Source organism: Xyrauchen texanus, chromosome 5 (genome assembly GCF_025860055.1).
Source record: "Xyrauchen texanus isolate HMW12.3.18 chromosome 5, RBS_HiC_50CHRs, whole genome shotgun sequence".
Classification (NCBI taxonomy): domain Eukaryota; kingdom Metazoa; phylum Chordata; class Actinopteri; order Cypriniformes; family Catostomidae; genus Xyrauchen; species Xyrauchen texanus.
Window position 1 is genome coordinate 44830989 of NC_068280.1, and position 26508 is coordinate 44857496.

General features: G+C 37.3%; 1 protein-coding gene across 2 annotated transcripts; it reads right to left on the bottom strand.

The window, feature by feature from the left end:
* Positions 1 to 12891: 12891 nt before the first annotated feature.
* On the bottom strand, positions 12892 to 17451 carry uncx4.1 (Unc4.1 homeobox (C. elegans)). 2 transcript variants are annotated; one of them, XM_052127466.1, is made up of 3 exons: positions 17029 to 17451; positions 16169 to 16344; positions 12892 to 14126 (listed from the first exon to the last, which is right to left on the bottom strand). In XM_052127466.1, the coding sequence occupies exons 1-3, from the start codon at positions 17288 to 17290 to the stop codon at positions 13146 to 13148; spliced, it is 1419 nt and encodes a 472-aa protein (XP_051983426.1). In that variant the 5' UTR covers positions 17291 to 17451; the 3' UTR covers positions 12892 to 13145. The 2 variants fall into 2 exon arrangements, with proteins under 2 accessions (XP_051983426.1, XP_051983425.1); XM_052127465.1 differs by having other exon boundaries at positions 16169 to 16359.
* Between the last annotated feature and the right edge of the window lie 9057 nt (positions 17452 to 26508).

Genomic DNA, 26508 nt, shown 5'->3' on the forward strand with positions numbered 1-26508 from the left:
CACCAAAACATTTCTGAAAAGAGAAGAGTGCCAGCTTGTTCAGTCTATCCTGAGACATTTCTGCTCTCAGGTAGTTATAGAAAGTCTTAACTTGCTAACTGATATAACAGGAATATTTTGGTTACAATGTCCATTTAACTTAAATATAAAATACATTAATTCTGAGCTCATGCTGATAACAATGAAGGGATGTTCTCACCTTCTAGGTAACCCTTCTAAATACATGATTTAATTAATTTTACAATTTTGAGTTATAAAAAAAGAACATTTAGGCATCACAGATAAACATCTGATGGTAAATTCTGCACTGAAGTAAAATTGGTTTATACAGTAGATGTGTGAGTATGCGCAGATGTTGACAGTTTGATTTGAATTTATTAAGCAAATATAGGGCGGGGGTCGCTAACATGGGTTAAGGCAGATTATATAGGAACTCCCCATTTTTACAGGTGGAAAACAGAGTCTTGCAACGTTTTATTCCATTCAATATCATGTTATTACAATACACTGTATTTATAACAAATGATAATATAAAAGTGAGTTGTAAAGCCGATGTCAGGTTACTAGAACATTCGGAAGCAACATTCCGACATCCCGTGTTATCATGTTGCTAGAACAATGAAACATGGGAAGAATTTTAAAATGAAGGCAGACACTAAATTTCAATAAGTTGCATTCATTGACAGGAGGATGCATCTATGGCTCCTATCTGCAGGTTTCAGATTATAAATATGACTGTTGCCTTGCTAAATTTTAATGACAGATGGTTTTGATCAGATGGTCAAATGGTAATAAATACTGTATTTCTACATTTATGTGCAGTAAGTGACTATAATACTAAAAGGCCTTTATGTATATTTTTTCATATATTTTTTTTTCTCATAAGCCATTAACATTTTATTGCAATTTTGAAGCAAATCAAATCTCCATTTCTTTTCCATTTATTCTGTCTCCCTCTCTCACCCTCTGCCTCGGGTCTTGTACTGTATGTGCTAGACTGGGAGACATTTAATCGGCCGAATCGAGCTTTCATATCTATTACAAAAATCAAATAATTCTCCATGATTTACTCCCCCTAGCAACCAAGGCGCAGAGCCATAGCAACTGGCATAGCCTGGGGCATTAGGTTTAATCAGGTTGAAAATATTTCAATTATTGTGTTGGTTTGTGTGTGTGTGTGTGTGTGTGTGTGTGTGTGTGTGTGTGTGTGTGTGTGTGTGTGTGTGTGTATGTGTGTGTGTGTGTGTGTGTAATATCTTGGTATCGTTTTGATTTTAACAGGTAGGAGAAATAGTGTTGTTAAAGAAAATGAAATTGCTGATATTTTCCATATCATTTTATGTTTGAGAGTGTGTTGGATTGGTGACATTTGTTTCTTGTCTTTTCTGACAGAGTCGGTGGACAAAACATCAAATATTACCCAGGTGATTTTAAATGAGGGAGTACTCTAAATCTCCCTCTCTATCTCTCACTCTCTCTGTTGTTTAGTGTTAAATATTCACGCAACTCGTTCACAGTCCCTGGAAGATGCATCAGCTCCCATTTAGCATTCGGGTGTTTAGGGAAATACCGCCACAAACCTGGAAACCTTTAGGGACTAAACACAAAGATAACGCATATAAAAAGTGTGAGTACATGTGTTTATAGATGTGTTGGTGTATGTGTAGAAGCGTAGTGGTGTGCACTAGTGTGATGTCTTTGGTAGTTTCATACTAAATGAGCTATGGCTGTTATTACTGTGTCTGCTCACCCTAGCGGCCTGGGCAGAGTTCAACCTAACATTAGTCACGCCTAATTCTGTGAACCGCTGAAGTGCTTTGCCTAGCAGGCCAATAGTGCTGTTTTTAAATTGCTATCTGCATACAGGATTAGTGATAATTAGAGGCAAAAAATGAAATGCTCTAATAAATATCGTTTAGTATACAAATGCTGTAAAATGACAAGAAGTCATGATTACATGGTTATTTTGCTATTACATGCTGTTCTCTGCTATGACTAGTCTCAAATTAGGAGACACGTTTCTATTGGCTAATAAAATTGTCCATCACTGCAATTTACTAATTATTGTGTAAATACCAGTGTCGCTTAACAAATTCAAAATAATGTCTATATTTCTTTCTTGTTCATTGTAACACACAAGTCATACACTCAACACCTCACATTTCTCCTTCTTGTTACGGGGCCATAATTCATGTATTCTATATAAACAACATATTAGAAATAAGCATAACCATATAATGCACTTAAAAGTAATTAAATTTACTGAACGTAAATGTAAATATAATCTGATTACAAAAATTTCAAATGTCATGCGTTACACTACTTATTTGAATAAAAAGTAATTCGATTACAGTTACTAATTAAAAATTATAATTACTTTATAAATACTGGATACCATTTGGGAGGTTGTTGTTTTGTGGGGTGGGGGGGGGGGGGGTCTTTTTTGAATTCTCGTTGCTTTGTTATTATTTGGGATTACAATTCTAGACTTTAGTTCTTAGCAGTACTTTACACTACTCCTAACTTTAGGACCTTGCTGCATAGTATTTTCTCAGGTTTTATGCCATTATCAATTTAGTGTCATGAATGGCTGTTCAATAATATTAAAGGAGGAGAGAGAGAGAGAGAGAGAGAGAGAGAGCACAATAGTTTAATCATTAATTGTATATGTGTGTACAGTATGTGTAATAGAATAATTTGCATATTCCTCATTTATCATGAGGAGATGTTTAATAATGATCCCAGGTTAATTCATTATTTTTGTGTTCATAGGCAATTAATGATAATAACTTTTTATAATAATTATAAAAGTAATCAGTATTCCATGCTGTATTTAATTAATGTAGTTAGTTAATTATTTCAACAGCAATGGGAAAACTCGTTTTTCTTTCCTTACATTTGTTTACTTGTAATTTTGTAGTAGACAGAAAGCGGGAATTTTTCCTGTCTCATTATTTTAACGTGTTCTCGATACTTACTGGCATTTACTCAAAACAACGCCATGTTTAGCGCCTGAAAATGAAATACTGAAACAAGAAAAATTATGTCTTTGAGATGAGCTATTGAGTATGTTATTGCAATTATGATTATTTTGTATATTTATTTATAGTATCCAGTATTGTGTCACTTTCCATAACTCCTCCTAACATAAGGCTCTGGTATAAAAATATACTTATTGTTATCTTATTTGATTGTATAAGTAACTGTTACGTTACAAGTTCATGATATTGCTCGTGATTCAACAGTCTCATATGGTTATGGAAATACCTATAACTATTTGCAGTAGGGGTGGGATTTTATTACTATTATTATTCCTTCTACCTTTTTTTTAAGTCATTATTCTCTGTATATCTCATGTTGTGGAAAAATGTGTTGTTGTACTTCTGACACAGTTGGACACATCTAAACAGTTACTGCTTGTAAACAGTAATCTTGTAATGCAGTAGATCTAACTCTCTCACTTTTTTGTCTCTTGCAGACAGAAGTTGAGAGAGAGAGAGAGAGAGAGAGAGTCTCACATCAGAACCTTTTTAATTGCAGCAAGAGTATGCCCACTGGCCCGCACCAAAGCAAATGGAAACTGAAATAAGACTGGTCAAATGAAACATTGGAAACAATGGACACTATAATTTAGCGTACGAGTTATGCCAGCTTTAAACCTATTATATCTCATGGACTTGCACCAGATTTTGTGTGTCTCTGTGTGTGTGTCCATTCTTTCTTATATTTTTTAGCTTAAATTAAATGCAAGATATATAGTTTTTTTACAAATGCCACATTGCATTCAGTGGATGTTTGCTTAATTTTGTCCTTCAAGAGCGATTTAAATGAATGGGAGCTTAATTGTACCCTTGTTAAAATCTTTTCAACGTAACAGAGTTTAGGCAGCCGCTAACTATCGCTGGCATTCACGGGACCAGCATATGGTAATAACCAATAACTGGTATAACACACAATTGTAGAGTCAAGAAAAAGACAGATAAATATCTGTCTTATAAATTTCTCACTCTTCCTGCAAGATGTCAAATATTTGTAGAATTTGGAAGGGTGAAATAGGTCAATCTGTGACTTTTTTGCATTTTTGACATCCTCTGCAACACGTTGGACAAACAAATGAGACTTTAATCACTTGAAAACTGAACTTGAATATGGTACTGCAAGAAATGCAGCATACATATCAACTTAAGTGTCCCACATTGCCCAAACCACCATAATTCAAAGTGTTTGTTTAAAGAAATATTCCGGGTTCAATACAAATGATGCTCAATCGACAGCATTTGTGGCATAATATTGATAACCACAAAAATGTATTTTGACTTGTCCCTTCTTTTCTTTAAAATAAAAAAAATCTGGGTTCCAGTGAGACACTTACAATAGAAGTGAATGGGGCCAATCTGTAAATGTTGAAATACTACCGAAATACCATTTCAAAAGCACAGCCACAAGATGTAAACAATGTGCACGTTAACATGATTTTAGTTTGATGAAATCACTTACTGACCTTTTCTGTGTAAAGTTATAGCAAATTTTACAACTTCGTTGCCATGAAGATGTAATGTCAACAAACATCAAAACCCTAAACAACTGTAAAAATTACGATTTAAGCAACTTTACAGCTCAAATCAGTTTTAACAGGAGTTCAAACTGTGCATTTATCAAATTCTAAGCTTCACATTTCTGCATTTAAACTCTCCAAAAATTGGCCCCATTCACTTCTATGTAAGCGCCTCACTGTAACCTCAATTTCTTTTCTTTTTTTTAAAGAAAAGGGACAAATTGCAATAATTTTTTGTGGTGATCAACATTATGCCACAAGTTGAGTTTGACTTGTATTAAACCCAGAATATTCCTTTAAGATCACTTGAAATAGGTTCAGATGCATGTTGTTATATAATAAGTATTTACTGGCTTTTTACAGGTGAGCAGTAGTTCTCTTGAACAAGGCCAAACAATAGAAATATATAAACATTACTAATTTATTTGTCATTTTTAATCCATTCTTGGTCGTTTCATTTTCACAATTTCAGCTGGAATGTTACTTTGGTGAAAAGTTCAAATCAGAAGAACAACAATGTTTAATATATCAATTTCAAATATGTACGTTTTCATGCCATAAAACACAGCTTCAAGATCAAGGAATGTAGCATTTAGCGACAATGCAGCACTGGCCAAAGGCAAGGGGCAATTCCATCAACTCGCCCTGAGCAAGAGGGCCATCCTTATTGCTGAGCCCTACTTTAAAGTTTAAAGCATTGCTTTTTGAAAACATAAACAATCTCCAATCACACACACCTGTGGGTTTGATATCTCATTCAAGTTCAGCTAACGGCAGACTGAATCTCCTGCTTTCTCTCTCTCTCTCTCTCTCTCTCTCTCTCTCTCTCAGCAGATGCTTGACTCGTCTCTTCCTGCTGGTCCTGGCAGGCTTTGGTGTGACTAGGGGGTCAGTGTAGTCCAACCCAAAGTAAATAATTAGTGATACTGGCTGGAGCTCTTTGCATGTGTGTGTGTGTGTGTGTGTGTGTGTGTGTGTGTGTGTGTGTGTGTGCTGTGTGTGTCTGTGTGTGTGTCTTAATTTGGCTAAAGCTTGCGACTGTGAAGAGAGATGTCATTATTTACGCCAGATTATGGTTGCCGGGTGCCACCAAGGGAGTCTGTTGCCCATTCCACCGGAAAGCAGGCTTAAGCTGTTTATTTACCATTCCTTGCGAATGCATGTGTGTGTGGAGGTTGACGTTTTTAATATGCCTCATCCTCCATTTAACAAGCACTTCAGTGCATTTAGAATGAAATTAAAACTAATTAATTGGGTTTAATGTGATTTTTTTTTTAATCATTGCTGTCTTATTGGGAATGCCCATTTAACAAGCAGACCTGCCAGTGCTACATAAAAAATTCTGTAATCAAATTTATAACACCTTTTATGCGTTATACACAGTGATATTATTTAATCCTGTTTCTCAACTTTTTTTTTTTTTTATGCACTTTATCCCAATTTGGAATGCCCAAATCCCACTACTTAGTAGATCCACGTGATTTTGCGGTTATCACATTAATTTGGGTGGCGGAGGACAAGTCTCAGTTGCCTCCGCTTCTGAGACAGTCAATCTGCACATCTTATCACGTGGCTCGTTGTACATGGCACTGCGGAGACTCACAGCACGTGGCGGTGCATGCTAATCTCCACGATCCACACACAACTTACCATGCGGCCCATTGAGAGCGAGAACCCCTAACCGTGACCACAAGGAGGTTACCCCATGTGACTCTACCCTCCCTAGAAACCAGGCCAATTTGGTTGCTTAGGAGACCTGGATGGAGTCACTCAGCACACCCTGGATTCGAACTCGTGACTCCAGAGGTGGTTGTCAGCATTAACACTCGCTGAGCTACCCAGGCCTCCTTGTTGTACTACTTTTAAACTTGGCCATCCTATCTATCCTAACACAAGTCCTTTGTTATTTGATACAAGGTGGCAAAACAGATGGAACACATAATCTGAACTATGCTTTCAGGACAGATTGCAGGAGGAATACTTTCAGGTTTATCAGGTAATTCATTTATAATTGTTTAATTTTTTAGAAAGACCAGCCAATTGTAGATGTCATTTTATTTTCATGAATCCGATTACAGAAAGCATTTTTGCAACTGATATCAGGGAACCTTTACGAACATGTCATTGTGCTTCATATGGTGATATTGTACAGATATGAACTGGCATACAGCCATTACTCATATGCACTATAGCATACCGGTACTTAAAATAACTTAAATTACAGTAACTGACTTTCAATTATGTTCATAATTTTTTATTACTTAGGTTACACGTACAGTACTGTGCAAAAGTCTTAGGCGCATAAGAAAACATTTGTCTTAAGATTCTTATTTACAGTATATCATGCTTATTTACAGCTTTAGGAAATAAACATTTTAGACTCCCAAACATTCTTTTTGCAAATAGATTCAAATAGAAGAACAGGGAGCCTTGCAACAGATGGCATGTGCCCCACTGAACATCGAGTTAGGATGGGATTACATGAAGAGGCAGAAGCAACTGAGACTGCCTAAATAAACCACATAAACTGTGGCAAATTCTCAATAAAGCTTGGAACATTTACTCTGTCAACAACAAAGGAACAACCTAGGAAAATCAAAGGCAAAGGTGGTCACCAAATATTGATTTAGCTTTCTTTCTTTTTTTTACTGGAGTTTGTAATTGCTAAAATAAAATTTATGGAATATTTTTTTCACAACTGCCAAAAACTTTTGCACAATACTCTAAAATAATATTATACACAATCAATATGTATAATACAGTTAAAACATGAATTAAGTTCATATGTACATATTTTTACATTTTGTGACATCTGAAAGGCGTGCTCTTCCTAATGAGTCAACCGTGATTTATTTCTGAGCGGAAAAATTGCTTTTCAGTGAAAAGTGTTTTAGAAAGTACCTTAAAAGTATTTAGCAAGTATTTAGTCAGTAATCTGACTACAATTTTAGAGTAGTATAGGCTTAATTACTGCAACAACATTAATGTTTACCAACACTGCATGGATAGCAGTGTAAAAATATATTTTCTTGATTTGGTCTTATAACAAACAAAACATTTTTGGTATTGACGTTTCTCAAAGTTGTCATATTTGTCTCCTGAAGTTCTGTGCGCTTGTGCTGGGCAGTTATGCATGACCGTCGGATCTTGGTCATTTCTGCTTTTTGCATTATTGCATTCTTCAAAGACACTCAATGCATTTGAGACATACTGTATTTGAGTGTATTTTAAATCACTTGTTTAATTCTTTTGTATCCCTTTATCTTTAATAAATGGATCTTTGTGTAGTTTTGTTTTAATATTTGTATTATTATTTATGATATAGTGTATGGTTTACCTTTCGTTCTTTCCCCATCTTGTTATATTCTCTTCTAAATATTTTTTCTCTCTCCCTCTTGACCCATTTTCTTCCATTGATTTTCCCATTTTTATCCCCCACTCACAGAACAAGGTGTCCTAAAGGTGCCAACCAGGGGTATAGTGGGCATGTGAGTTTACAATTTGGCCAACTGTTCTGCCCTGCCCTGGCACAAAACAGAGAAGGGAAAAAAGCCCAACCTCAGAGTGTGCCAATCTGCTGCTTCTCCCCATGCATTCTGTGCCAGCAGCTCAACAAGTTTCCAGATGACTGATTCGGTCTAATATTTTCCATGAGATTTTAAATCCATGTTAGGATTCCAATAGTCTCCACTTTAATTTCTTGAGAGTGGTACATACAGGGTTAAACCATGTGTGTGAGCGTGTGTGATCGTCTCTCAGCCAGTAATTCTTTAAATTTGAGAATTTTATAATGAAACACATTTGGTCAGGTGATAATAACAGAATAAGGTTGGATGATCAGAATCGAGGGTGTGAGATCGTTACCAACACCATCATGCACCAAAGGCAGAGGAGGGGGTCCATTTAAAGAAGCATTTTTTTTTTCAATAAAAACGTCTTTAGTTTTAAAACTTTCAGTTTGAGAGAAACTACTTGATATTGATTAGGATTAATTTAAGAGACGAGGAAAAGTAGGGGGTGGGTAGGTGGGTGTGTTTTGGTGCAAAAACAAAGCATGGACCTTGTAGAATTTAGGATAATATTTTATCTCGCCTAGACAGCCATGGAACTGATTTAAAACAAAATCAAACCATACCAGCAGAACATTTCAATTAATGCAATTCAATTTGTACGATTTAACACTTATGCCTTTTCCCATTAATGTGTGACACGCAAAAGTAAAGTTTTGCGTCCTTGTTATTTATGTGACGCATATGAACGGACACAATGCGTTACGTAAAATTAATATTAGTGCGCGCGTGTGTTTTTCCTGCTGTTCAAATGATCGATTCGCTTTCTGACGACTTAAAATATCTAAACGATCGTTCTTTTAAAGCATATGCCATGTAAATAACCAATTATTTCCCATCTGTGTCATTAAGGCGGAAGGGTTTCCCTTTACTTGTATCATGGAAGAACCATGAAGCGATTCAGCAGAATAATTTCAAAACCATACATGATATCTTAAACAGTCAATTTGCCCTCTGACGCATCTCTGTGCGCCCACTCCCAATGTTGATTCATAAATTTGTCAACCATATATCATGTTTAATGGCTACCTCCATATGCCACATTAACTAGTATGTGAATTGTGACAACTTAATATGATATCTGTGGGTTAGGTCCAACTCAATTAAACACTGAGGGCCCTTCAGTGCTCATATGCATGTGTGTATGCTAGCCTATGCGTTTGCATTGTGATGCTGAATCGATTTGACACCTCGGGGTGAGGTCAATTTGATTTTTTTTTCACGCTCTTTGCAAGCTGTAGAAATAATCGGGTCTCATTAGTCGGACGCCGAACTGATTTAATGTATCCATTTATTGGTCCCGAACCGATCACTGAGCTTGAACGGCTACCCCTGAGCCCCAAACCTGCTTGATTTATCTAGCAACCGAGGCCAAAGACATGACCGATGAAAATGTGTGCTAACCCCTCAAGTGGTTTACCTCATGAAAACTATCCCTATAGATTATGACCACACGCCGACCAATAAAAGCATGCTACAGAAGCACATAGGCTATGTCTACGCGTTTGATTTAAAAGCGATGTTGCCTTGTCTTGATGGAAGCATCCCGTGATGTATGAAAATGAATAGGCTACATTTATATTCCAGGTCCAATGGCAGTAAAGCTTTATCGACAGCATTTGCGGCATAATGTTGATTACCAAAAAAATTATATCGACTCGTCCCTGCTTATGTTGAAATAAGACGCAACAATCGATGTTAGTAAGGCACTAAATGGGAGTGAATTGAGGTCAATTGTTGTTGGGGTTTTAAAGCAGAAATGTTAAGTTTACAATAGCCTATTATAAAATCACATAAATTAATTAGACTCTTGAAAATCGAGGAGCTGAAAAGTTGTTTAAAATTACATGTATAATATGTCACAAGCCTATGGCAATGAAGTTGTTAAACTGGATATAACTTTACACAGAAAAGGTTAGTAAGTGATTTAACATGTATATTTTTTAGGCTACATAGTGGGTATATTTTTGAAACAGTGAGTATTTTAACGTTACAGATTGCCCCCCTTTACTTCCGTAAAGTGCCTCATTGTAACCCAGTAATTTGCTTTTTAAAGAAAAAGAAGGGACAAGTGATTGTGGTAATCAAAATTATACCACAAATGCTGTTGATTGAGCTTAACTTATTTTGGACCCCTTCGAGAGGGTTTCATGTTTTACTGCTCGAAACTAATTCTGTTAATTTAATTAACGGAAACTCAATTAGCGTTTAATGAAACTTGCTATCGTAATTTTAAAGCATGTTTTTGGCGTTCATCGACTTTAAAGTTTTTTGAGTGGGGTTTAAGATGACAAACACCGTTGTCCGTTGTCTGTACACGCATCTCTAGGGTGGCAATCCCTCTCGGGAGAAAAGAGTAAATGAGATGCGGAGATAGAAGGCTACGGGAGGTGGTAAATATAGCTGCCTGATCCGCACTCATTGGCGCATACACTTACCCCATTAACTCGCCCTGACAGCCACACTCTCTCCACTACCCCCTCTCCCTGCTTTTTCTCTCTGCTTTCCACTCAGTACCCGGGGCATGGCGGCTTTGTAGATTTATCATGCAGAGAAATGAATGTATGATGATCAGTTAAATTGAAAATCAGCAGCCGGCTGTCGATGAGAAGCAACACCTTCGTAATTAGCAAGAGAAATTGCTGCTTACGGACAGATAATAGCTTAAAAACAATTTACACTCCTTCCTCCTCCGGTTATAATGAGTCTCTGGGCTCAAAAGTGAAAACTTTTAATTTCCTGAATCTATAAACCGAGTTGGAGTCATTACGCGTGCAGGAATATGTTATAGCACTACACTGACCAAACGTGAAAAGGGCCTGTAGTGCCATCAATTCATTTAGTATAAATCAATTGTTTGTCATAGTAAATTGTGCCTGCTATTGCTTGCAGGATCCCCAGTGAGCGGATGTGTATTAGACAGCCTGTAATGCTGGTGTGTAAGACCTTTATAATCAACTCTCTGTGCCACTGTAAAAATAGCCTATTTTTTATTTATTTTATATTATACTCATTTCTCATAACTACACAAAACATGTATGTTCCTCCTCGCTGAAGTAGCACATTTCCCCAGAGATGATTCGCTCTCTCGCAATTTTTCCCATAAGCTCGGTTTCATGCAGCGCAAATAACAGTAACCCGAAATAAGAAATTATGTAAATGTTATTAATGCAGGCTCACTCTGTGCGGTGTCAGTCATAGGATAAAGCTCGAGCCCCACAGTTTACTTTTAATTTATTTGCAACTATAGGAGCGATGACCAGAGGGTTGTGGTGCCACACTCGTATAAAGCTCTCAACTCGTGCAGACTCTAAATCGTGGTGAGGGTTTAGAAATGTGATAGGCTAATTATAGGAATATTCCGGGTTTATACAAGTTAAGCTCAGTCGACAGAATTTGTGGCATAATGTTAATTATCACAAAAATTATTTCGACTTGTCTCTTCTTTTTTTTTTTTTTTTTTTAAGAAAAAGCTAAAATCTGGGTATAGGCCTAGTGACACACTCACAATGGAAGTGAATGGGGCCAATGCATAAACATAAGAAATACCCACTTTTTCAAAAGTATAGCCATATGCGTGTTAACATGATTTTAGTCCGGTATAACTAGCCTTTCCTGTGCAAAGTTATATCCAAGTTTACAACTTTGTTGCCATGACAACATGGCCACTAAACCGGCAATAAAAACGACCATTTAAACTACTTTACAGCAGAAATAATACACACGTTTTAATAGACGAACTCATGTCAGTGCTTTCATAATATTATAAGCTTCACATTACACCATTTACACCTTCCAAGAATTGGCCCCATTCACTTCCATTATAAATGCCTCAATGGAACCTTGATTTTTAATTTATGAAAACGAGGGACGAATCGATTTTTTTTTTTTTTTTAAATCAGCATCATGCCACAGATATTGTTGATTGAGCTTAACTGGTATTAAAACCGGAATATTTCTGTAAAGCAATAGGCTATTGCTTATGCATGCCTTAAAATCCACGTTTAGTGAGATACCTTTTCTTCTTTACATAGACAGCTATTGTATCTCCATTACATTGTTTTTATGAATTCACTTGTGCCCCACTAACTTTGCAACTTGTGTGTGTGCGTGTGAGTGAGACAGAGAGAGAGAGAGAGACTGTCCTATTACACTGCGACACATGATCAATAGGCCGATAAGGCAGGAACATCAATGCACACGACAGAACAATGAGGGATATCATCGAACATCTATCTTAATATTACCGCCTACACGAGCCCTGACAGACCAGCCTCATGAAAATTCCGCCCCACGAATCACCCAGGCTTGCCTCACTACGCACACACACACACGCATTCGCGTCCGCTCGCAGCTGCCTGGGCTATTATTTCCCCATTTCAATCTGACTCGCCAGCCTTTCATGCAAATTCTATTATTGTTGGAAGTTTATGTGATTTCATATCGCTGGAATCGGTAATGTATAATAAGCCTTTAGGCTAACAAGGGGGGAAATCGTATCCTCCCAGCCGCCACCGGGAAAATAATTACTTTCATATCAAATCTCCACAGGAGCTGACCGGGTCCTACCGCCCGCGGCGTGAGACCTCATTTCAACTGGAGGTTTTGAATGAATGAATTTGTTAAAGCAATAAACACGAGCATGCTGTACAGCAGCGTCTCAAAGCGATAAACAAAACAGACATGCTAACTGCTACAGCACTGAGGTGGGAATAGTCGTTGGCAATACGAGGTCTTTTTCTTTCACAATGTTTTATTATTTTTCGTATTACTTATCAAAACGTTACATATATAAATATCTTCGATACTTTATCATTCATACAATGTTTGAGGATTTGTGTTGTTCTTGTATCCTGCTCGTATGCTAACTTAGTCCACTTGAATAGAGAATATCCGTTTCTGGAAAAAAGAGTAAAAAAATTAATTCAAACAATCTTTTATACAAAAACGTGACGTAATCAGTCAGCTTTGGGATTGTGACAAGTCAACGTGGCTCCTCTGCTTCTGGCCTATTTATCATGTCAGTCCATGTCAACGTCCTCTCCATCTGTATTTGCGTCTGCAGAACTGCGCGTTTTCGTGTCCGAATATTCAGACAGGTTAGGCGAGGCGCTTTCTTTCTGGGTAGAGCTTGTGGCCTCGGACTCTTTTGCAAACTCGTTTTGTGGTGAATTAGATTTTGAGCTTGTGTTTAATGTTTGGATGGAAGAGTTCTGCTTTTCTCTTTGCAGCTCATCTTCTGTGGTTGCATTGACGCTGGAACCCTTGAACAAGTGATTGTTTTTCGTAACATATCCAGACCCATGCTGGTTTGGGGTTGAGGTGTCTGTCGTGGAACAACTGTGACCCGAGTTTTCTGAATCCTGACTCGGTTTCATCGCTGCCTGTGGCACTATGAAACCCAGCGGCTGGGTAATAGGATAAAGAAGGAATTGGCCTTTACCGACCAGCTGTCTCTGTGGCGGTAGCGGAGAAAAATCCAGGATCGTTTTTCTCCTGGGACTTGAGTCGGCTAGTAAACTCTCCATACTAAATGGGTTGAGTTTCTGGAGCGTGGAGGCGCGTGTAATGCCGCTCGCAGGGCATAGAGCAGAGCTCCTTGTGGGGTCTATGGGCTCAGCTGTCTCGTTCACTATACCGGTTCTTTGGTGGCGTGGGTGTTGATCACATAAATGTTCTGCTTGCTGTCGGTGTGGGTTAGGATGAGGCCCGTTGGGCTGAGCTGACTCGCTGTCTGTGCTCTGCGAAACTCCGCTGTCGCTGTCAGATCCGGGCGTATGGAAGAGCTCACCCGCTAAAAGCTTGTTCTGGGACTTGAGCAGTTTGCGTTCCTGTTTTCGCCTCTTCTTTTCTAAGCGTTCCAAGTCCCGTCGTGCTATCTCCTCTGGGTCCATTGGCTCGCCGCTGCAGGTAGTGGGGTGAGAGTTGTGAGCCGGTCGACCGGGCCCTTTCTTCGTGTTCTCCTTTTTGCGCCATTTCGCTCGCCTGTTTTGGAACCACACCTAGAAAGCAAAGGTTGCGAATTTTTTTAGAGTTTCAAAAGCATCTATGAACTACGAATAGCTCATTATTATAAAGGCAAATGTAAACAGATGTTTAAATGAATCTGACAAACACATTATATTTACTTGTAGCCTATGCATTATAGACTACGCTATTGTGGCACTTTAATACACCATTGTTTTATGTAATTTATATAGGTAAGGGCATATATTTATATTTATTTCTTGTATTTATTTTAATGAAGAAAAATAAATCCGTATTAAAATAAATAGGTCTAAACGGGATCTATGGACTATTTTAAACTTGTCCCATTCAGAAATCTGACATATGATATATGAAATATTCTTGTATATGGAACATGCATTATAAATGCTACGGCCGTTTAAATATATGCCTATATAATATATATATTTTCCCAAATATATATATATATATATATATATATATATATATATATATATATATATATATATATATATATATAATATATATATATATATATATATATATATATATATATATATATATATATATATATATATATATATATATATATATATATATATAAAATTGTTAATATTGTAGCAATTTACTGTTTATCCCATACAGAAATCTGAAATATGACCATATATGAACACACAAACACATACACACACACACACACACACATATCATATATATATATATATATATATATATATATATATATATATATATATATATATATATATATATATATATGATGTGTGTGTATATGTGTTTGTGTGTTCATATATGGCCATATTTCAGATTTCTGTATGTGATAAACAGTAAATTGCTACAATATTAGCTATTATTATTAAGTGATGGGGTGTGCTTTGTTTTCATCTCCTTTTTCCCTCGCATCACAAGGTTCGTTAAAAACATGACACTTACTGAACAAAGGAAATGACAGTAAACCAACTTGACTTGTAATGTTTAAATCTAGGCCTAAATCTCACAGCCACAGATGCGCTTGCCTTAATTGTCAATTGACTCAATGTAATATCCCATTCTCTCTTAATTAGATCTGGTTTTTGCGTGGCTAATTTAGACCCTGTTCCCCTTAAGTTCATTTAGGCGCGTGTAAGCGTTAGGACAGATTTGGCCCAGAAGAGGCAGAGCAGCAGGCTCGCACCTCACACCCAGGCCCCTCACATGGCGACTGCCGTCTGTTCAGCGCTGATAACACAGGAGTTAACATCCACCAGCAGGCTAAGACGCATACTAACATCGAGACATCGAGGCTATACATGACAATAGTTTTGTATGCACATGAAACGTTAATGACGGTAAAGTCTGTGAGCACACAAACCTAACGATAAAGCAGTCTAATCTTCCTTAAGGAATACGAATAATACAAAGCTAAGCTTAAATCCCCAAACAAGACGTCTAATCCAGCGTCGAGATTCTACAAAAAGAAAAATCCAGACAAAGGCTGCACGTCCAACGCTTACAGTAGTTTGGACATCATTCATAACCCACTGGCCTATATTTAATTTTGCAATGAATTGGTAAAACGGGTAGAATCAAATAATATTAACTAAAATGTGAGTATGTTAATAGGCTGGTCAAGTTATTTATATAAGTTATTGATGGCACCAGGACTAACATTTTTGTTATATTTTCATCATAATAACAGTACTACACTGTTAATAATAATATGCTAATAAATTATCCAATTGAATTATCCAAAATGAAATAAAATAAAAAGTAGTCAAGTTTGTTTTAACATACCATTATTCAATATTTTTGTCAAAATAATTATTTTACCATACCATTGTTTACCATTATTTTAAATATGTCTATCCTGCTGTCGTGCATCTGGAAAAAAGATCATCCACACTTTTTGGTATTTGAAACCTTTAAATCTTTCAGCAGATTAGCCAGCATTATAAACAAAACTACGTGAAGATTGGAGTAGCTGTTACTGCTAATAATGTGTCTGATTAATTACAAATATGCAATCATAATAAAGATAAAGGAAAGATTTTGTCACGACATAAAACACACCATCATTTACCTGAACACGTGACTCAACCAGGTCTAGACGTAGCGCGAGCGCCTCGCGCATGAACACATCCGGATAATGGCTTTCGTTGAACGCTTTCTCTAGTTCCTCCAGCTGCCAGCCCGTAAAATTTGTACGCGTTCGCCTCCGTTTACAACCAGGGCTTTCCTTGTCGGGGTCTCCGGAATCTAGGATCACAGAATCTGTGAGGACATGCGCATGCAATCATGAACATGCACACTTTCAGTTCTATTTAATGGAACCGTCAACAATTTGTTGACAGTAACGACTCATACAAATTTCTCAAACATCTCAGTTGAATAATAAAATGCTAAAATAAAGTTGCACTGTTTAATTTAATGGCAACGAATTAACCAACCTATAAAATATATATTAAAGGATTGTAATTGGCCATATCATTGTAATTGCCATTTAGAGGATTCTTAAAATACAGACTACTCTAGTAAAATCGAAAGCAATGGAAATATTGCTCTTTGTCGTAGTTTCACATTAATTTGTAACTTTTACGAAAAACGGTTATAATAGTAATATTTAGAGATGCTGTGTGTCAAGTCTACATTAACAAATCACTTTGCTGAGCCAATGGTTATCCTCCATAACACAAGCATCCAAAGGCTTTAAAATCAACGAAAACAAAACCATCAAATCCAAAACCATTGTGTCAGTTCACCTGCACTAATGAAAAGAAAACAAAGCTGTTTTCAAATTTCAATATTAAAAAAAATTGCATGTGTAATTAAATCATAATTACATGTTTTTTACACAGACAGGCCTTCCGTAACTTTTTAATATACATTAATTTACATGGTAGACCTTTATTTAAGAAAGGAAGCGGATGGCCGTTCTCTTACCGCTGAGTTTATACTGACTATCCCCGTTTATGCCACATCCAGATCCGAGCAATGCGTTAGAGTTTGCAACAGACGCCGAGCATGATCCGTTTAGTAATCCGTCTATAGAAAACGGTACAGCGGCCGCCGACTGCATCTGATGTCCGGAAAGATCGTAAACATGATGATGACTGAGGTGGTAGGGGAAACCCATTCCAACCATGCCTCCCAGAGAGCCTCCAAACTGGGCATGTGGATGCTCGAGGATCCGGCTATCCATCATTTCATCTCCGAATCAGGGAACCGTTTGTCTGGGCAAACAAGCTCCAACACTTCCCTCAGAAAAGCCGTGGAGGGGCGAGCGTGGACATGCTTTGCGCTTCCGAGCGAGGAATAAGGAGACTAAAGAAGGCGCACAGGCTTTTTTACACTCCCACTTTGTCAACATCAACTCTTGCCTTGTCCAAATAACTAGCTCTCGCGCTGGGGAATATGCGACCAATAAGAAACGTTAATCGTCGGTGACGTCAGAACCACGACACGAAACGTATTCCATATCGATTGCTAATTATACCTGACATCCACCTCAATAAACAATACCAGCGCTGTCACACAACACGGCACGAGCCATCACAACTAGGCGAGAGGGAGGAGAAAAGGGAGGCGGCGAAACCGGCGAATTGATTGATTACCGACAAAATTCTAAATAGAGACTAAATAAACGTAGGCCTACAGTGATTCTGTTCCAACAGCTAATTATTTATGCTCTTTGAAAAGAATAACAGATCCCAACAACAGAAAACGTCAAGTACCGCAAATTGGATCTTTTTTTATTATTTTAAGGAATGCCTCGCTCTCTCTGAATGCGTAAAATGATGCTCTCCTATTACGCGGAGGCATCGTGCCACAAATAGAGTGATTCTATCACCCACCCTGTTGCGAGCTGTCACGACGAATTTAAAACTACAAGCTGCCCTCATATCACGCGAGTGAGCCTCACATTATTTTAACTCATTTACAAAGTTCGGATTACTGTGGTCATGTCCTAGGCAGGTTAAGGAAAATAGAAGTCTGAAAGAATATCTGTGAGTGGGAAACGTATACACTAAAAACCCTAATAAGTTGACTCCACTCATTTGACTGAGTAAACTCATTCCCTCAATTGAATTGAGTTATGGCCTCTACAAAACTTATGCAATTAAGTTAAATTAACTTGATGTTCATATAGAATGAACAAAGCTATTTAGGTTAAGTTAATTAGATGCAAGTAGACTTAACTCATATTTGCTTTGTAAGTATTGTTATTTCTATTGTTATTTTTAATTGAATTATAATTCTTTATAAGATCTGGCGGCACGGTGGTGCAGCGGTTAGCACTGTCGCCTCACAGCAAGAAGGTCGTGGGTTCAAACCCTGGTTGCCCCGGCCTTTCTGTGTGGAGTTTGCATGTTCTCCCGGTGTCTGCGTGGGTTCTCTCCGGGTACTCCGGCTTCCTCCCACCATCCAAAGACATGCAGGCTAGGTTAATTGGTGTCTCCAAAAAAATTGCCCTAGGTGTGGATGTGGAGGTGAGTGTGAGTGTATGTGTGGCCCTGCGATGGACTGGCGACCTTTTGCCCAATGTTAGCTGGGATAGGCTCCAGCCCCCCGCGACCCTGTACACAGGATAAGCGGTTGATGATGGATGGATGGATGGATGGATAATTCTTTAAAGAAATTTATATATCTGCACATTAACTGCACATGCACAATGAGACTAAGTCAACAGGTTCCAACTTGAGCAAATGGGACACTGGTCACCCTGGTGACATCACCCAAAACCACTATTTGCAACAAAACAACAAATAATACTACAAAAGAGCTAAAACCTCTATAAATTCTTAATTACAACTACATAAATACCTCCATAACTTCCCTTAGACCAAGGAAACATAACTAAATAATTCAAGTGCAACACATTATGGGTATTCCCCATAGTCTCAATGTTGTAAAAAAGTAGTTCTTTTTAAGGTAAATAACTTCATTGAACATAAACATTTGAGTTATGAGCTCAAAACCTTACATTTTAAGTAATACTTCATTAAGACAACTTGATATTTACAGTAATGACAACTTTTGGGTTTACAGTGATGTGAAAAGATAAAACCAGACAATGCGTGTTCTCATATTCTCAGTTGGGCTTACAATCTTGGCCTACAGAGTTGCAGAAGTCTACACCTTTATAAGGCTTAACAATGTTCACGTTACCCCAAAATATTATTTGGTTGTGTTCAGTGATCATTTGTATCCACAATTGGTAGTGGAGGGGTAGAGGGACTAATAATCCATAAGAAAATAAAGAGATTAGAGGTTCAAAAATAAATATACTACAGTTATCATCATCTTTTATACAGTCAGTTGATAATGGACTTTTGGTGTCTTTGAAAACAACACAAGATGTAGGCTGTTTAAGTGAAATAGGCTGTTTACAGCTTTAATGAATGGATTATTGAACGCATTAACAGAGTAGGTATATATTGTACAAAGAAAAGGGAAAAAAGATCAATAGTGGTAATGTGAACAATAATGATTGAATATTTACTGTGTCTAGAGAGTGATTTTTAAGTGTGATGATTGGAGATGTCAGTTGTATTTATAATTTAAATCCCCTGAATCTATGAATGCAAAATGTAAACGATGTCCAGCCTTTGGCCTTTGGCGATGACGTATCTAAAAAAAAATTATTTTTATTTTTTATTGAATTTGGAAAGTGTCTGTGGGAGAGAGGGGGTATGGTTCTGAATACAGGCTGGTAATCAATCCTGTCCGTGTATAAATCAAGTACACGGGCTTTTCCCTCTCACTGCTCTCCTCCTCCATTACCGGGAATTAATTCCACTTTATTTATCCAATTTCTCCTGCTGCCAGAATGTTAATTTGAGTTGAAATTTCTCACCGCTCTCGCTTGCGCTGACCCTCAGTAGCACCCGGATGGCGTGTTGTAATAACCTAAATCTTTCAACAGAGAGGCATGATAATTGTTACCTTATTAGCATGCAAATTGTTTAATTAATATTATTAAGAAGAAGCATATAATCCGTTCGTCACTTGACCCCGCAGACTGTTGGCTGGTCGCCTCTCTGCATTTCAATGTGTTCATTTCAGATCAGCACTTTCCAAAAAGAAAAGAAAAAAGGCCTCTCTGCTCGTGCTGGTCGCTTTCAAAGCGCGCGTTCCCTGCGTGAGCGCTCGTTTGATGCTGCTTGGTTTGTATCTCTCTCCTCTTTATCCCCAAACATTTCATTACTTCGCATACAGGAATTATGGAAATCGTTTCATTCTGCCCCGCCCCCAATATCTAAGTTCAATAATTGGCTTCTTGTCGTTTGCTTTTTGAAAACCGGTTCTTGAAAGGGCCCCCCTCCAGTTCTGAGCACACGGTATCCGCTAGACCGGCTCCTGGGTAGACAGCCCTTGACACGCGGCCCCTGCCATGCGTTGCAAGGCGCCCGTTGTTTTTTAATCCGGCCGAGTGGCAGGCTGTTGAGCTTTAATTAACTTGATAATAAGACTTACGCAAGCCACGTGTAGCGGCAGGGCTCAGCGCGTTTCAGCTCAATTTATCACACTTTCCGTCCTTTGAATCTGTAGGGGGTCAATATTATAACCTCCATGTTCTGTTGACATTGCAAGTTCTTTACAACCCTGACAGCACACGTACATCGCCTATTTGATGTGTGTGTTTACATCTGGAAGACGTATTTTTTTAGTTTGTTTGCTAGGCTACTATACGTCTAAAAGACGTTTACTCTCGGATGTCAATAAGACATTCAGTAGATGTCTTTGAGACGTTTATGATTAAGAATGTTTGTAAATCTGCTCTTTTAAAGATGTTTAACAGGTGTTATTTAGATGTTTGATGCTTTCCAGGTGAAAACAACTAAAACAGACGTGTGCTATGGGCATGCTCTATATGTGCCATTATGCAATTTGGGGTCAATTTGACACAGAAAAATCGCATTGTAAGAATATACGATAAAACAATAACAAACACACACACACACACACACACACACACACACACACGTTGGTGCAGCTAACCTTATGAGGACTCTCCATAGACATAATGATTTTTAAACTGTACAAACTATAGATTCTAAAAATCGTTTAGTATGATTTTAAGTGATTTGAATTATGGGGACACTAGAACACGTTTATTGCATAATACCCATGTAATAACTAGTTTGTAACCTAAAAAATGTAATCGTAAACCACCTAACACCCACCCCACCACACACACACACACACACACACACACACACACACACACACAGGCGTGAACGCTGTAATGCTGTAAAACTACATTGCATTTAGTTTCATTGGGTCTTAGACTAAGGCATAAGTAATGCAACACTTATGGACGTTTAAAGCTTGTTATTAAGTGGAAATGTTGTTTAAAATCAGTTATAAGTTTAGGAAATATCATGAAGTAGCCAATCAACATGTAAAAACGGCCCAGATATGAACACAAGGCTTAAGGATCAGCATTTATATTTCAGCAGTTATAACGTATATATTATAGGCTACATTTAATGAGCAAACCATTGTATTTTTCTCTATACTTTCACCTGGTAATATGCAGCAATAGGATATAAATCTGAACCATGCACGTTTGTATAGGCATCACAGGGCCTACTGCACAGATAACAGCATTATAACACTTTTTAAGAACACTTCTCTGACTCATTATGAGTAAAAACAAATGCTGTATAAAGTGTTACAGCTATGAATAAACAAATCAAATGTTTTATAATACATAAATAACATGTTACTAAATTAGTAACAGGTTACTTAATTAACATAATTTGAGTTAATTTGTAGCTATCAAAACTAAGATGCATATTAGTGATGTACAGATAATTAAGAGTGTGAAACATAAATTAATTGTTGAAAGGCGCTTGATCCACAAACGGAACCAATTAAAAGTGTAAAATAATTTTCCTTTTCTGTGTTTGTGTTTCACTCAAGCAAAGAGTTTGGTGTTTTGGTGGAAAACTAGACTATACCACAGGCAAATTTCCCTCTAATCCCGCTCAGCTAATCATGCAATTAAAACTTTCCCACGCACTAATTAACTGCAATTGTTGAGTTGGCTTGCTGCAGAGAAAGCAGAAAGTAAAAACGATTCATTGAGAGTTTTAATTCACTTCACTTATGATTGAGAGAGAGGAAAAAACGTAATTCCTTTCAAATTACCTAATTCAGCCTTGACAACCTACAATGCCCTTCAGAAATCTTGCCCTGGTCCGCATTTAGGAGAAGAGCAAAATAGAATCCTTTTAATAATAATAATAACAACTCAAACTTCTATTAGAGTAATCATTTCATTTCAATTAAAACTGACTTATCACCTTTTGCTAAAACGTGCTTAATATGCCAAACTATATCAATGCTTGACGGACCCCGAGCAGGTATTGTCTATTGTAATCATTGAATCGAAGGTGCTTGTCGCTTCCTGGCGGGCATGCACGGAAATAGAACTAATTTACTTGCCTCCCGCGGGAAATCCGCTGAACAGATTAACATTTTCAAAATATAGCAATGATATCATTTGAGGAATGGTTACGGCGATTTTTGCGGAGCCATTGTGAGAGTCATTTGCATACTTTTAAAGTCCACAATTTTCTCACATAGAGCACATAACTGAAGGGCACCTTTGTGTGAAGTATGCTAGTGTTTGTAAGAGTGAGTGCGCTCGCGCTAAAAGCACATTTCTATCCATTCCCATGAAAAGTGAGGAGGATGAGCGACCAGTAATACAAACTTCAATTCGACTTGAGTGGTGATCAGCATCAGAGCTGAGCTGGTACGAGGAGCATGAACTACAAATTGTCATGTGAAAATGAAATCATTACTTTATCGCCACCAAGCGACGAGTCTGTGTATTTTATAGGATTCATATGAAGTACCAAGGTGTCAAAAATAAGTTTTTGCAACGTTCAAAAATGTAACCCTTATTTTCTGCGACTTTTTTATTCTAAAAACACACTTTACTTCGAAGTATCAGGTTGATATAGAGGTCATTGACAAAAAAAAAATCTAGTTTAAAACTCGTCAAATTTGTAGAAATGTCATCTTCTTGTTTCTATGTTGGTTTCACAAGTTAAAAAAAAAAAAAAAAAACATTTTTAGAATTTTCTAAAAAAAAATGGCTATTTTTGTTAGACCACATGACTTTGATTTGGTGGGGAAATGTTTTCAACTGCTTATTACTTTAAGAAATAACGATAAAAGATTATTCTGCTAGTCATGCCAACATATCTGTTTTCAAGAATTTCAGCTTTTAATTAGACTTTTTGACAGCATCTATGGCATATTGTTGACTACACCCACACCCACACACACACACACACACACACACACACACACACACACACACACACACAAAATTATATACATACATACAAACACACATACATAAAATGTTGTAGATCTGGACCAAAACAATTATATACCACATAATTGACCCATATAATTCACAACTTCAACCAATCTTATGAGAACTGATTATTAGTGGTGGTGGCATAGTGGACTAAAGCACATAACTGGTTATCAGAAGGTCGCTGGTTCTTTCCCCACAGCCACCACCATTGTGTCCTTGAGCAAAACACTTAATCCAGGTTGCTCCAGGGGGATTGTCTCTGTAATAAGTGCACTGTAAGTCGCTTTGGATAAAAGCGTCTGCCAAATGCATAAATGTAAATGTAATGTTAACAACATTCGGGGGCTCTGGTATAAAAACATGAATAGGCCTAAATTCAATTAATTTTCACATGCTTAAAGTGTTGTACGAAGAAGACTAAGGTTACACTACTTCAGTTGCTGTTTTTTTACACTCCTTAATTTCTGCCTATTGGGTCTTGAGGTCAGACGTACATATTAAAACAGTCCAAATGTGAAAATAATAGGTCAATTGCAAAATTAGTAGCCTATTATTATTTTTACATGTACACCACTGGGGTATCTGGGACCTCAAACACAACGACATTAAAGTAAATATCAACAGAGCAATAGGCTATAACAAGGCTTTTCTGATCATTGTAAAACATGTTTTTAATTAGTTAGAAATTACCCCTCTCATAAAAAAAAGTGTTTTCAGCTGTCAGTGAATGGTTATTGATGGTGGCAGGGCGTGCTGGGAGTCTTGGCAGAGATGTAGGCTATATGCCAAACACAGTTCTTCTGACACAACTCAGGATCACGCATCTCTCTTTAAATAAATCCCATAGATGTCGTTTGACTCATGTCATTCGTCTAGATATCAATCACGGTCTTGATGTGCACTGACCGCGGTCGTTCGTGTGGGCCTTGAATAGTTAATATCTCTTTGTTATCCACGCTGTTCTAATCCCCCAGTGGCTCGTGGGATCACGTTGTTCGGATCTGGTACAATGAAGCACGGAAGGGGGGCGTCAACTATTTTTTTCGGCCGGCGCGGCCATCTGCTGCGCGCAGGAAACTCAACACCCCAGGGACGGCCCAGTATCCACACTGCAAACCAGCGAAGATGTTTTAATTAAGGCAAGGCAGGTTAACTCTGCTGCTTAATGAATTGTCTTAGTTACCCTCCCCTGGTTGTCCAAACAGCTTCTTGTCTTGCTCCTTCCTAAACTGAAGAAAAATAAATAAATCTTCTAGCTCATTCATGACACTCATGTCTCAGATTTTAGATCTTAGTTAAATCTTTCCTAAGCTACATGTATAGCCTACTCTAAACTTTACCAATCCAACTGCTAATTTGGGGTGACAACTTCCCTGATTGCCAAATAAATGTTAAATACTCTTCAAAAGCTTACTATTCCTTTACTCAAATATACACACGTTAATTTTATTTATCTGTTCTTTAAGCATATTTTCTCATACCAAAAGGTGGTAGAGAAGTTATTAACAGTATAAACTAAATTAAAGATTCACTCAGTAACTGTTGTCTTAATATCATCTTGGACTTTCAGTGACACCTAGTGGCTTGGATGCAGAATCATTTAAAATCAATATTTTTCAGTTTCAGATGCCATTGTAGAAATGTAGTATTCACAGTCAGACATGATTACTTTAATTATTGAGTGAAAGTGTCCGATAACAGGACAGTTACTGAGATTAAGCGAGTAGTATTCGGCTGGTCATGTGATTCTAACATGGCTGCCCCAATGTGCGGACCCACTCCATGTAGAATAAAACAGCTTTTATAAGGTTACTTATTTAACTGGAGTCTTTATTTTAATGTGAGTGTTCATGATTCCCTACATACTGTATATTGGAAAATTGTCTTTAGGAGTTAAACCTTATTAATAATGAAAAAAGTACTGAGTACACCTTTAAGGAGAAGATGAAAATTGTGCGACAGCATAATTAGATGAACCTATCAACATACATTATGTTATGTTATGTTATGTTATGTTATGTTATGTTATGTTATGTTATGTTATGTTATGTTATGTTATGTTATGTTATATTATGTTTATGGAACCCTAGCCTAATTTAATATTTAATTTGAGGTTTTATTAGGACAGGTTTGATGGAAGATGTCACAGCACTACCCAGTGGTGATACGAGTAATCGCCTCATTCAAAAGGCTGGAGCAAACTAGGCTTATGGTACAATTTTATGATTTAACCAGAGGTCGCAGTAATGTGCTACATTAACTTTTTAGGAAAAATTTAGCTACTTTCAAAAGTAGGCTTATTGTTGGGTACTTTTTGAAAATGTATATCTGTGCATATAAATCCATAAACATCAGGGTTGTGTGTAAATGTCTTTAGCTCTGATGATCACGTGCTTGAATAAAGGGGTAGTTTACCCAAAAATCTCTCATAATTACTTTCTTCTGCTGAATACAAATGAAGATTTTTAGAAGAATATCTCTGCTCTGTAGGTCCTCACAATGCAAGTGAATGGGTACCAACCTTTTAAATGTCTTAAAAGCATAAGAAGTCAGCGTAAAAGTAAACCATATGACATCAGAGGACTTCTGAAGATATTAATTTAACCACTGGAGTCTTATTAATTAATTTTATGCAGCCTTTATATGTTTTTTTGGCGCTTAAAAATGTTGGTACCAATTCACTTGTATTGTGAGGACCTACAGAGCTGAGATATTCTTCTTAAAGTCTTTGTTTGTGTTCAGCAGAAAGAAAGTCTTACAGATCTACGATGGCATGAGGGTGAGTACATTTTTGGGTGAACTATCTATGTAATGCAGCACAAGCATACAGTGGCTCTACGCGAGCACAGCAACACTGCATTTGAAGGGTGCAGTGCATCTTTCTTAAAAACAACAGAGAATATGCTATGAACTGATATAAGCATAAACATGCTTCTAAACACAGAGATAAGGTGCAACTGAACTTTTCTGTGCACAAAACTATTGATCTAATTAAATTATTTTGTATACTGTAAGCCACAAAATATACTGAATTAAGAATCCATACAGGACTTTAAAATGTAGTGAAATTGTGACAGTAT

Coding starts and splice junctions, on each gene's coding strand:
- uncx4.1 (XM_052127465.1), bottom strand. CDS start 17,290: ATGATGGATAGCCGGATCCTCGAGCATCCACATGCCCAGTTTGGAGGC. Junction 16,360..17,028: donor TAGTCAGTATAAACTCAGCG/GTAAGAGAACGG, acceptor ATGTCCTCACAG/ATTCTGTGATCCTAGATTCC. Junction 14,127..16,168: donor TGGTTGAGTCACGTGTTCAG/GTAAATGATGGT, acceptor TTTGCTTTCTAG/GTGTGGTTCCAAAACAGGCG.